The sequence below is a fragment of the Panthera pardus genome, unplaced genomic scaffold (genome assembly GCF_024362965.1).
Source record: "Panthera pardus isolate Hobbes unplaced genomic scaffold, ASM2436296v1 HiC_scaffold_2, whole genome shotgun sequence".
Classification (NCBI taxonomy): domain Eukaryota; kingdom Metazoa; phylum Chordata; class Mammalia; order Carnivora; family Felidae; genus Panthera; species Panthera pardus.
In genome coordinates, this window is record NW_026526765.1 from 28806530 (window position 1) to 28820208 (window position 13679).

Here is a 13679-nt window from a genome sequence, read left to right on the forward strand (position 1 = left end):
CCAGGCACAAGTTGGCTCAACTGAATTCTCAAGATCAAAAGCAAGGTGTCAGCAGGTCTGTGTTCCTCTCTGGAGACTCTGGGGGAAGAATGTACTTCTAAGTTCATCCAGGCTGTTGACATAATTCAGTCTGTTATAGTTTTAGAGCTGAGATCGCCATTTCCTTGTTGGCCGTCAGATGGCATTTACCCTTAGCTCCAGAGGCCTCTTTCAGTCTTTGCATGTGGCCCTATGTACCTCAGAGACAGCAATGGTTTGTCAAATCCTCTCAGGAATCTTGGACTTTCTCTTCTACTCTCGGGGGAGAAAACTCTGCTTTCAAGGGCTTATCTGATCTCACTGGGACAATATGGATAATCTAGTCATATTTACTGGTTCCAAGGATTAAGGCATACATATCCTTTAGGGTCTATTATTCTGTTTACCACACCGTCCATTCTGTTCAACCTGAACTCCTGTTGTCTTGTTATGGCACAAGGTTAGGCCTAAGGGCCCCATTAAACTGGAGATGAAAATTGGGGTTTCCCTAATCTTAGGTGAGAAAATAATAGTTTCAAAGTCCATGACTTTGACCTGTACCTAAATTCAAGTGAGGAATTATTTTTTTCAGTCTAGAATGACAGCACTTTTCAAGGTTCTTTACGAATCCCTATATCCTGTTTTGGTTATTTCAGCTCAATAATTTTGTGTTCAAAGCTAGAGGCACACCTTATTCCCCATCTGATCTAGTTATCTGTATGTTCAATTAATAAAATAACTATCAATTAAAATCTAATAAAAATATAGATTAGACAACTCAGGTTTGGTTTAGTAAAAAAACCTCACAACCAAGGAGTACAGCAATTTGGCGATATGTATCAGATACCTTTAGAAAGGTACATATCCTTTGTCCTAGCAATCCCTCTTCAAATAACCTAAAGAAAACCCAAAACCTGAACAAAAATTGATCTATGATATTATCTTTCATGGCAGCATTATTTAAACATGAAAACATAGCAACAACTTAAATGTTTGTCTAGGAAGTCTCAAAAGCGTCCACCAGTCTCATTGCTGTCCACTGCCCTTTTGAAAAAAGAAGCCAAGGGTTTCATAAATCACTAATCCTGCAAACCTGTCCGTACTGATGGGAGCAGGGATCTGTGCATGAGTCAAGGACTACAGAACAGCAACACTCCACTACAGGCTGTGATTCAAAGAAGCCACCAGATTCCCCAGTCTGGAAGAAAAGTGAGATCCACAGGGGCACTTTAGAGATGGCAAAGGGACAAGGGTGAGGTCCGAGGAAGTGCACATAAGAAACACATGGACAAATATACATCAAAATGCTAACAGTGGCTGTCCTAAAATGATAAAGACATGATTTCTATTTTCTTCTTTGTGCTTTTGTGTTATGTGTTTTTAATTTCAAATAAAGTATTATTTTGTAATTTTAACATTAGTTAAAAATCAGTGTAGTAATATGAAGGTAAAACACACAGCAAATAGAAAATGAAAAATTCTGCTGCGGTGCTGGGTGTCTAAAGTTACAGCTATTTTAAAATACAAATGTTTTATTGTACTGTGATAAACCTGGGTTCCAAATCCCAACTCAATTTAATAATTGCATAACTTTATACAATTTAAGCTGTTAAGTGAGGATAACCTCATGCAGGTTGCTATGAAGATCAAAGGAGATACAAAAGTGAAACACCAAATAGGAGTTCGAGGCCCAGAATAGATCCTCAATAAATGCTATTTGCTAATCTCCACCTCCTTTATATCATGTGCTTCTAGAGGATAACCAGTTGCTTCAACAGTCTCAAAGCATAGCTTTATACCCTATAGTCTCCTCCCCCACCAAAATATGGATACCAAATGCTTTTTGCTTCTCATTCTCTGTGGTTACCACAGCCTGAGCCCATCCTCATTCCTATAAAACAAAAAATGATTTTCGCTCCAAGAAATTGCTCCCCTTGCCTCTCTTAACAAATTGGGATTACCTCCATAGGTCTACAAAGTAGCCCAAACACCCCTTCATCTGTCTGTTGTGAAGGGACAGAACCATGTCAAGAAGGTGTATAAGACATGGCAATGTCATGTAGAAAGACAATGACATTCTCCTAGGAACATGATCAAAGTGGAGGTAGATAAAAATGGATCATCTGCTGACCTGCAACCATGTACAGCTGTGCAAAAATATACTCCAAGGACAAAAGAGGAAATGTGCCTCCACCCACAAAAGTGGTCCTTCCAGTAGTATTCTTCAAATATTAAAATAACACGTTTAGGCTAAATGACAAAAATGAGTGAAGAATATGCAAAAATTTGGAGGCAAATCAAAATTCAGTTCCATGTGATTAGAAATTGAACAGGAGATTTAAAGCTGTCACAGGGTGGCATGAACACCAACAGCAGCAAAAGTAGATTTTACTCAAAATCAAAACGCCAATTCATTCATTCAATCAAATTTTAGTACTTGAAATCCAGACATAGTCTCCCTTTCAAAATACCAGTTCTAAAGTCTTAAACATTTAAAATCCAATTCAGTCTTTGAACAAGTATCAAGATCTCATACAATCCCTTTCAAATGCCTTTCATAATTAGCTTGTTATTGTTACTGACTTGGGGTGCTGTTTCCCAAGTACTTTATGGCTGATAGGTTTTTTTAGGCTAAATTTAAGTGGAAAATTTACAGGTTAAGAAAATTTTGGAATTTGAAGCATCCTAAATATTTTCAAAAAGAAAGAGAAAGAAAAGGAAAAGAGAAGAAGGGAAGATGGCAGGAAAGATTTGTAGTAGCAACAGAACACAAATATTTTGTCCAAACCTAAGGTTCCAAAACTGAATGAAAGATTTCTAGCTAGAACCTAGTGATTCATCAGGCTCAGATTGTGTAAATTTAAATGTGTCTTTATTCAGATATGTAAAATAATAAAAACTAGGAGGCAACTCAACATCTTAATAATGAAAAATTGAAAGTATCAGAACTAGATGGAGTGATGAAAGTCAACAATTCTCTACCACCAATAAAAAATTAAATCTTTGAAATATAACCATTATTCCATGTTTAAAGATTTCAGGGAGATGTACAGGGAGAATTCAGTTTAGGATATACCACAAGAGAATGTGGCTCCTACTCTAAAAATAAAAACAGTTGTAATATTTTTTGAAGTCATTTTCAAAAAATGAGCTGAGTTGCCAAATCAACCAGGTAAGCTGAATTCCAAAGTGTGACAAGCCCTTCTGAAGAAAGACAGATGCGTACAAAGTGCTTAACTTTTGGTAAGGCATGGGAGAGAGAGAGAGTGAGTAACCATGTAAGCAGGTAAGAAGAAAACAATTGGAATTGTATTGGATTCTTAAAGATTTCAGGTAAAGAGATTGTAAGACTTATTTTGGTAATTAAAGAATAATCCTTAGAATCCTTTAAAAAAAAAGTTTATGTAGTTTTGAGAGAAAACATAAACAGGGAAAGAGCAGAGAGAGGGGGGGACAGAGAATCCCAAGCAGGCTCTGGGCTGACAGCAGGGAGCCCCGTGCAAGCTCGAACCCACTAACTGTGACACCCTGACCCAAGCCAAAGTTGGAGGCTCAACCAACCGAGCCACCCCAGTGACCCCTTAGAATCCTTCTTACTAAAGTAATTAAAAACAACAACAACAATAGCTAACATTGAGTATGAGTTTACTGGATTCCAAGCATTATGCTAGCACTTAACATACTTTATCAAATTAGACCTCACAACCTCATAAGAAAGGACTATAAATATCCTTATTTATAGAACAGAAAAGGGTACATAGAGTAAGTAGTTTGTCCACATTCCCAGTCAGTGAGTAGCAAAGCTGGGATTCAAACCTACACATTCTAACTACAACATGGATACTACAGAGTCTCTTTGAATCCAGACATACTTAATGCAATTTAAATTGTTTAAATGCTTTCTTTTGCTCCATTTCATAGTAAACAAGAAACATTCTATTAATTGTTCCTTTACATATATCAAGATAGAATGCTAGAAAAGTCATGTTTAATATAGAATTAACTAAGAATTTTTACCTTCAGGTAAGACTGCTATTACTTAAGACTGTTAATCTACATGAGGAAGGTAGAAAAGAAAACAGAGCAAATCAGAATAGGGAAAGAACCCTTTTGTTCTTGCCCCAATCTGTCCATCACAGAAAACATCAAACTACAGAGATCGAAAGATTTACTTTAAAATTAATGGAGGGAAAAGGATCCTTTTGAAATTTGATGGCAGGTAGAAACTTCTTGCTATGTAATTGTTGTTAGTCTTTTGTTCCCTTAAGCTAAATAATATAAAAAAATTAAAGAAATCTTTAAGATTTCATGCTATGATGGAACTAAGAAAAAAGCACATCACTCTTCTATTTAAATACAATCTCTTGTCATATTTCATTTTCAAAAAGAACATTAATATATTACTGAACATATATACATTTATTTATTTATTTATTTATTTATTTATTTATATATCTTATTGTCAAGTGTAGTTTCCAGTCTTTTTTGGCCTCTCCTGTGCCTTCATTAATATTGACTATCTTGTCCCTTTTACAATAAACACTTTCCCAATTTACAAAGTTACTTTGTATTTTTTTTTTGAGAGAGTGGGGAATGCACAGAGAGGGGACAGACGGGTGAGAGACAGAGAGAGACAGAGACAGAGAGAGAGACAGAGAGAGACTATCTTAAGCAGGCTCCATGCCCAGGGCTGACTGAGCCTGATGCAGGCTGGATCTCAACAACCATGAGGTCATGACCTAAGCCGAAATCAAACCTGAGCCACCCAGGAGCTCCAAAGTCACTTTGTATTCCATCTCAAACTTCCAAACAGTACTAAACACTACTTACTCTGATGTCATTTCCAGAGATAAAACAATTATAATTCATCTATCCTAGATAATGATCTAGTAATTCTAGTTTTAGGAATACAGTCACACCTCTCCACTAAAATGGGGCATGGGGCATGCTGAGCAAGATTAAACAAATACAATTAATCAGGGGAAAAAAATAATCCATATCAGTAGCAATTACATGCAATTCTTGAAGAGACCAGACAGCAATTATATATGTAGCTGATAATCTCATCTCTTCAATGGACACAATTCCTTATATCAGACACCTGTACCAATTTAAACTTTTATTTACTTAGATAGAAAACATCCATGATTATAAGACATGCGGAAAAAAATGATTCCTATTTCAGCAAGCTAATGTTTTTCTGTTGCCAGGGCAAACTGTTGGTAAGATATCTATTACAGAATTTGAAGACAGATTTTCAAAGTTGAAAGGCTCTTTTTGAAATCCTATATAGGACCTCCTGTCCACCAATTCAGATATAAAACGTATTCTGACAACTAGAAATGTTCCCTAGTTCCTAGGTAAATCCTTGCTAAATCCTACCACTAGAAATTTCTCATCTTTAAATTTAAAATCATCCCATTAGATCTTCCTATCTATACGATCTACTTTATATCTCAAAATTTTGTTTATTCTCATCACGACATATTATTTTCTTGTTTTCTTTCTCCTCCAGAAACATTCCCTCTGTCTTTCTTGAAGGAGACTATAACTTTTTTTGACAAAATTATTTTTTCTAATGAGTTGCCAACTTAAGGGAAAGGATGTAGATTCCAACCCAGGGCAACTGCTTTCTCCTTAGCCAAAGTAACATAAAGGTAGCTTTATATAAAAAATCAGAATATTGCATTTAAAAATATTTTCTGTAACATCAGTTTAATGAGTTGTGACAATTCAACCTAGTATCTTCACATAGTTTAAGGCAAAATTAATTTGTGAGCATATCCCTTCTATAGGCCAATTTCGCTTACTTTCAAGAAAAAACTAAAGGTTCGTGAATATCTTACTCAATCAAGAAGTAGTCACTTTTCAAGCTAAGCACCAAGCCTGAAACAAACACATACCTGGACAAGATAGGTTTTAGGTTTAAATCCAACAAAAAGCGAATCATTTTTTTAATGGTATGTCATACTATTTTTTAAGGTAAGTCATCCAGCATACCGAAGTAATACTCCAATATTAATTTTTGTGATGACGCGGGCCTGCTTACTTCCGAACTTTATAAATCCTCTCCATTTTTATTAGGGTTGGAATTTGTTCCCCTTCTCTCTTCCAATGTTTTCCAAGGGTCACAATTATGGTATAGTGTGCACAACAGATTTCGCATGGTCATCCTATCTGGAACATGGCACACTCCCTCCTCTAGCTGCCCCCAAACTCTTCTCTGCCGAGACAGGCTAAAAGCAGCTTGTTTTTAGACGGCGACGCAACCAGACGCAGCCGGTCTTAAGAACCGAATGGCCCTGCTCGTGGCCCCGAGAGTTGCGCTATAAAGCCCTCTGCAAACATACAGTCACCGTATTCGTTCCCTTGCTAACATTCATGAAATTCGTCAAGGCTGAAAGGGTATGCGCAGCCTTCCCACTGCACACAGGAACCACTGGTCTGCTCACCTGAAATTAAAACACCGCCTCGCCTCTCGTTCGAACAGCGCTTTTGTTTACAAGACGCTTTCACAAGCGTTATCTGACTTGACCCTCACGCCAAGCCTTCGAGATGACCCCCGATATCATTACTGCCTGTTTCACTGTTGAGGAAAGGATCCTGTCCGCAGACCGGTGCTAAGGGTCACCCTCTCCCCGATGAAGGAAGCAGCTTCCCGGCGGAGGGGACAGCACATGTGACGCCCGCGGCCCCCATCCTCTCACCTGGCCAGCGGGCCGGGCTACCACCTCCTCTCCGTGACCGGGAACTTAGTTAGGCCCGTGGCGGCGGGTGACCGGGGTCTCCGTGGTCCTCTCGATCTCCGCTTGCTCTCGGCCTCAGACCCTCGACCCCACAGTGCCTCACGCTCTCCCCATCGGGCTCACGGTCCGATCTCGCCAGACAGTGTCTGGAAGGACCGGGAAACCCCGCGTCGGCCGCAATCGTCCAGGATTTGGGACCCACTCTCCGAGGCGACGGCGGTGACGATCACTAGAAGGCCCGCAGCCTCCGCCGTAAGGAAAACCCGTCCCCAGTCAAGAGGCTGACATTTCCCAGGCAGCCTGAGCGCCGCCCACTTCCGTTTCCCCGCCTACCCCATGGGTCGCCCAGCCCCCAGCCGCAGGGGGTTGTGGGTATCTCAAAGGCGGGTAAAGTAGCCAGGAAGGAAGTAGCGGAGAGCCTGCTAGACTACAAGTCAGGGCTGAAACTACAGTTCCCAGCAGGCAGCGGGGCTGCAGACGGCCGCGGCGGAGGAGAGCGAGTAGAAGAGCCTTGCGCGCGCGGTGAGGATGGAACGTTGCTAGAGTTCGCGGGTCTTGCTGCTGGGGGTCGAAGCTGCACGCCGCGAGCCGCCGCGTGCCAAAGCGGGAATCCCGGTGGCGGACAGTTCTGCAATTAATGCACCCATTTAAAACTCCAGAACTTGTGGACGCCATGCACAGGTAAACGGATTGCAAAAGGGGGCAGAGCGTGCATGTACCGTCTTAATTGTTTTAGGCCGCGAAAAATGCTACTTGCTAATATTGTTACTAATGCTGTAGAGTGAATAGTTGCTTAGCCCCTTTGGGAAAGCGTGGATGGCTGGATGCTTTAGTGCGGTGATCAGTGTGCGGTTTTATTTGACTTCCCTTACTGAGCTTTCCTGCTATTTTCAGTCGCTGTATGATTGCTTTCCCTCTTGTCTATTCCCTCCACTTTAAGACATTCTCAAGGCCTTCTACGTGATCGTAAATCAAAAAGCCTTTTTGATTTGCTTGGTTATTTTCTCTTTCCTACTTGGAAACTCGCCGCCGGCGCTTAAGATATGCAATTTTGTGAGCCACTGTGAAAGTTTTCTGCATTGCATAACTTGCAGTTTCATTTAGGCCTATCTTTTAATTACTCGGGTGTGTTTTTGAAAGGAACGGGCCGGGGCGGGGGGGGCTTTTGTGCATTTCTGCAGGAAACACCTCCAGGAGATTCCTGACCAGGGTAGCAACGTTACTACCAGCTTCACATGGGGATGGGATTCTAGCAAGACTTCTGAACTGCTGTCAGGCATGGGGGTCTCCGCCCTGGAGAAAGAGGAGGTGGACAGTGAGAATATCCCCCAGGAACTGCTCTCAAACCTGGGCCACCCTCAGAGCCCCCCACGAAAACGGCTGAAGAGCAAGGGGAATGACAAGGATTTTGTGATAGTCCGCAGACCTAAACTAAATAGAGACAGCTTTCCAGGTAAGGTAAACTGGCGGTCACATAAGAGGTGTATTGAACTACTTTATTGGTAATCTTTGTTTAGTGATCTTTAGGATGGCACATTTTCAAAATTGCCTACTTCTGAAGTCATTTTCCAAAAAAGTGGGACAAGTCATTTTCACAAATCTGCAGGAATCTTGGTAGATATATATTTTTAGATGCACAGTTGACTTTTAACCCATGTGAAATTTTAACCCAGGAGAAGACATACCTACCTCTTAACTTTGAAGTGAATCTGCATGTTCAAAGGCCAGCTCAGTGCTACTGATAAATGGGAACATAACCAATAATCTTGTAGGATTTTGTTATTGTTGTTTATATTCTGCTCTGTAGCCTTGGTTGAGGGTTTTGGGGTTTTTTGTTATTGTTGTTTTGTTTTTTGGCCACATTTGCTTTAGTGATTTCCAAAGAACTGCTAAAGTGAATGTTAACTATGTGTAGGGACTTCTCTCCCCAGGTCCCTCCCAAGTGGGATTCTTCTGGTATGCTGTGTCTACATTACTGCCAGCATTATGTGTTCAGTCACCCAGCCAAAAACCTGAGGGTCAGTCCCATTCTGCCATCCTCCAGCATCCAGCCAATCATTGAATCTTTCCCTCTTGTCTCCAGGATGTTTTTCAAGCTCTCATTATCTCTTCCCTGAATATTGGAATGGCTCATAATTCCAGGCTTATCCTCTGCAGATCCATCCCCAGAGCTAGAGCAGACTGACTGAAATGTAGAACTCACCATATCATTTCTGGCTTTGATAGCTCCCCGTCTCCAGGCTTTTCAAACAGATCAGCATGTGCCTCCCAGAGTGGATCAGAGCCCCAAGAGTACAGAAGGCCATAGGGTAAAGGTAGTGCAATAATACTGTTTCTTGCTAGAAGGTATTAAAAACATTAAGCCAGCACATTTTTGCTGAGCACTTACTATGTGCTAGGCATTGTTCTAGGTGTTAGGGATTGTTAGGGATTCGGCAACAAACAATGTAAACATTCCTGATCTCAGGAAGCTTCTGTTGGAGAGAGAGGATGCAACAGACATAATAAATGTGATATGTAGAATGTTAGAAAGTAATAAATGCCATGGCCAAAAACAAACATAGAACAAGTTGAAAGGGATTGGAAGTCCTGGGGTGGGAATATGGATTGCAGTTTTAAACAGGGTATTGAAGGGAAGCTTCACTGAGACATGAGCTTTTTAAGTAAAGGCATTAAGTGTGAGGAATGTGCCACGCAAATATCTTGGAGAAACGGGTTCCAAGCAGAGGGCATAGTCAGTGCAAAGACCTTGGGGCAGAAGCATGTCATGTTTGCTCAAGGAAGAAGGAAGACATGTGTGGAATGAGCTAAGGGTTGAGTAGTGGGAGATAAGGCTAGAGCTGGTATTGAGCAGAGTTGTGATGTGACCTTTTAAAAGGACACATTGATGGGATTAAACTGTAGGTGGTCAAGGGTAGAAATTTAGAGATTTGTTAAGAGGTATGGGGGTAGTAATAAGTGTCACGTTCTGGATAGATTCTGACGTTAGAGTTGACAGAATTAGGCCATTGAGGTAGTCTGTAGAAGAGGTGATCAGAGGCTAAACAGGAATTGGGTGGGTGATAGCAGAGAAGAAGAGACAGATTAAAGAAATATTGAAGACGAAGTCTTACAGAGCCGGGGTAAATAAGTATATTCCTTAGTCCTCCCATTTGACTATCTTTGAAAAAGGGTTGGTTGTTTGTTTGCTTTGCTTTAAAAAATCTGTTGTTTTGGGGTATTGACCCTTTCGTTAGGAATGAGAACCTACAGGTTATCGTCTGGAAATCTACATCAGGGGAGGGGGTGAATTAATTAGAAAGGCAATAAAGGATTGTGATCAAGTCAGACAGATCTGGCTTTGCATCCTAATTCTGCTATTTACCAACCTTGGGAAGTTATTTGAGCTCTCTTTGCCTTCATTTCTTTGTGAAATAGAATAATAATACCCACTTCATAGGTCGCTGTGAGGATTAAGGGAAGGAGTGCCCACAAAGCTCTTAGCATGTTGTGTGCACATAATACACAATAAGTAAATCCAGTTAATTTGGTCAACAAAATTTCTGACACTCATTTGGGAAGCTACTTCACTTTTTCTTTTGTCCTTAGTCCTGTTAGCCTGACCTGGTTAGTACAGAATTTTTTCTTTCAGAATTTAATGCTTCTGTTATTTTTAGCGTCTGGAGTGTAGCACTAGCAATTTGGTGTTTGACCAACCAAATGTGGTGACAGACACCACATTTCTGCTAAGATGAGCATATTTTGATTAACTTGTCCAGGGCCAGTTGCTTTTAAACATTCAGTGTGATTCCTGTATGTCCTTCTGCATTCATACACAGAGATAGGGATGTACAAATAAAAAAGTCATTGTTAAGCAAGGCACTGTGGAAACAAGAGAGATTAAGGGATGGTTGCTGGCTTGTAGGACATTGCAAGTCAAGTTGAGGAGAAAGACAACACACCCTAAGAGAAGCTCACGGCAGAAGATGGCGACCAAAACACTAGCATCCAATGAGTAGTCTAGGTCGTAAGTGCAATTGGAGGCCAGAGGAAGGGAACCCCTTGGGCCAAATTGAACCAGGTACAGCTTCCCAGGTGCAGAAGGGCTTCCAGGGTGATTCCCAGTGGACGTGGACAGTCTTCCTCCTTCCACTCAGCAAAAGTGGAGGCTCTGAGGAGAGGGAAAGATCTGGAAATGGCCCACTCAATACGTCTACATTGTTAAAACTGACCTCAAATATATATGCCTGAAGCAAGAAGAGAAAAAACAATGTTTTATTTTTATGTTTGTTACTACCTAAGGGAGAGGCAGGAATGAAAACTAATAATCTACATCCTATGTGTGTGGAATTGCACACAATATAGACTGGCTAATTGGTATGGAGTGTGGAGAGGTGGATTCCCTGATGCAGGATGAGAGACAGCTGGGTAGAGGATTCCCAGTGGGCCTCCAGTGTCTGTCTTTCTGTCTGTCTGTCTGTCTCTGTCTCTCTGTCTGTCTGTGTCTCTCTGTCTCTGTCTGTCTGTCTCTCTCTCTCTCTCTCTCTCTGGATCATCATTCCAGGGAGTTTTGTCTGCAGTTGTCAAGACAGGTGGCTAATGGCTCTGCCAGGATTAGGGCAGAATAAGCCACACCTGCTTTATGTAGGGATCTGGTGACAGTGGCCCTGGGCTGGGAGTTTTTCCTGGTTCCTCCCTCAGCAGTCTCCCTGCAGGCCCCCAGCCAGACTCATACACATCTGGCAACTAAATCCTCCTCATCTTTTTATTTTGGAAGATAAAAACTGTGTGACAAACGCTGTATCAGGACAGGTCTGTTTTGCCCTCGGGGTGAGTGTATGGAAGGAATTGGAAGTAAGTGGCCCAGTAGTGGGGTCAGTAACAAGCCCAAACAGGACAACTTCATTTTATTCATGTCATTAAATGCCTGTCTTGGTCCCTTTTCTCCCTACCCTCCGCCCCAGTGAAAACAGTGAAACACAGTGAAAACACCGTTGAACTAATTTGTTGATTAGCTTTCCCAGGGCTGTTAAACTGCTTGACATTCCAGAGCCTGCGGTGGTTCTCAGACTGGAGACTCTAAAGTTTAGTGTCTGCTGATATCCCCAAAGGAACTTGTTCAAAGTGCAAAATTCCTGAGATTCAGATCCAAGAAGTCCTGCCTTGAGCCCGGGAATATGCTTTTTAATGCTCACAGGCAAACATTTTTCCTCCAATTTTTTTTTTTTTTAAACCAGTAATAAATATATTTTACATTGCGATGCTGGGTGTGTGCCTGAAACAGAAATCTCACAAAACTGTAATTCCCCTTGCTAAGATACTTCCTATTGTGTTCCATTCCATTCTTTCAAAACAAGGCTGCTTCAACTGAATTGATTTCATGACTCACCAATGAATCTCAGCCCCCGGCTCCCAAAACTCAGCTCTGCAAGAGCCTTTATAGGGCCCTATGAGGCATCTCTTTGCCCCGCAGCTTCCTTTCATTTATTCATGCAGCCAGTAATTAATACTGAGCATTCTAGAGGTTACTAATACAGCAGTGAATGTAACAGGCAAAAGACCTCCTCTCAGACCTCTTAGAGAGTGTATATACTTTACCTTATTCTCCAAATCCTAATTTCCATGGTTTCTCCACTCTCCCCACATTTCAGAGTTGAGCAAGTTTCTTACAGAAGTAGAGGGTTCTGGGGCTGAGGGGATCATTTGGGACCCTGCTTTTGTTTTACTGTGTTTTGCTTGGCAGAATGTTTGTGGTTTTTCAGAAAGGAAGCATAGATTGTTAATACTTAAAACAAGCTAACACAAGCAAATGTGAAGTGAGCCCCCACCCTTAAATATAAGAAACGGGAGGTGTGAGTGCTGGCTTATCCTTCAAGTCTAATTTGTTTATCCATGCTGAAGGAGAGGAGCAGTTTTGAGAGTCAAGAGTTTGTTTATGATTAAGATTTGGAATTTTAATTTGAATCTGAGTGTGGGTGATGTTCCAAGAAATAAATATTGCAAGGAAGTTGAGTAACCTATAGGGGTGCCTGGGTGGCTCAGTCGGTTAAGCGTCCGACTTCGGCTAAGGTCATGATCTCACAGTCTGTGAGTTCGAGCCCCCTGCTTTGGATTCTATGTCTCCCCCTCTCTCTGCCCCTCTCCTGCTCATGCTCTGTCTCTCTGTCTCAAAGATAAATGAACACATTAAAAAAGAAAAAAAAAAGATGAGTAACCTATACTACAAAGATTTCATACATAGAAAACTCTTCAATAAGCCGCTCTCCCCAGAGGAGTTTGAGGCATGGGCAGTGGTGAAGTTATAGACTTGGACAGCTGGGTTTGCACGTGAAGGGTAAGTGGAAATGATGGTGGCTGAGGGTGAGAGCCAGCAGGTTTGTGAATCTGGCCAGTTTTCACCCCTTCGTGGCTCCAAAGTGTGTTTAACAGCCTTTGTGTAGTTGAAGACTGGTGGCCGTGGGCTTAAATAATTGTTTCCTTTTCTGTGCAGGGCTGGTGTGCAGCCTTCGGGGTGTAGAAGAGGTGAGTGGAGGAAAGTCCTGCTCTGGACTCTCCCATCCGCTCAGGCAAACAGACCAGGCAGCAGAGGAGTCAGGAATCCAGGAAACAGATGGCTGATGTTTGGAGAATTAAGTATGGCAAGTAAAATTAGATTAAGCATATCACAAGCCTGGATACCAGCCGCTGGAGCTGGAAGACAGACTTCTGCCCCATCTGCTTATACAGCAGCCAGTCTCAGGCTTCGGCACCTCTAGCAAGGGGCCCTAAGGTCCATGTCCTGTGATCAACTGAGGGAGTCCTGGGGACTTGGCTGCCAGCTGGGGCCGTGCATTTCCTTGGCCTTCGTTCCTTCCCTTCGGGAGCCAGCCTGCTTAATAACTCTTAGCATCTTTGTTTTACTCCCTCTCCCTGCCAGCCCTCCCTCCCTAGCCCTGA

General features: G+C 41.8%; 2 protein-coding genes across 10 annotated transcripts in view; one reads left to right on the forward strand and one right to left on the reverse strand.

The window, feature by feature from the left end:
* LMBRD2 (LMBR1 domain containing 2) overlaps window positions 1–7103 on the reverse strand; it is a 45284-nt gene extending 38181 nt beyond the window's left edge. For 4 of the 8 annotated variants that reach the window (XR_002076864.2, XR_002076865.2, XM_019438087.2 and 1 more), the window contains exon 1: window positions 6726–7103. The gene's annotated coding sequence lies outside the window, so the exon portion shown is untranslated. The remainder of the gene's footprint in view (window positions 1–6725) is intronic. The other 4 variants (XM_019438091.2, XM_019438089.2, XM_019438088.2 and 1 more) reach the window with 1 other exon arrangement.
* A 128-nt stretch (window positions 7104–7231) lies between these two features.
* SKP2 (S-phase kinase associated protein 2) overlaps window positions 7232–13679 on the forward strand; it is a 33182-nt gene continuing 26734 nt past the window's right edge. Inside the window, exons 1-2 of one of the 2 annotated variants that reach the window (XM_019438085.2) lie at window positions 7232–7445; window positions 7946–8217. In XM_019438085.2, the coding sequence (XP_019293630.1) occupies window positions 7402–7445; window positions 7946–8217 (316 nt within the window). In that variant the 5' untranslated portion in view covers window positions 7232–7401. The remainder of the gene's footprint in view (window positions 7446–7945; window positions 8218–13679) is intronic. The other variant, XM_019438084.2, reaches the window with a different exon arrangement.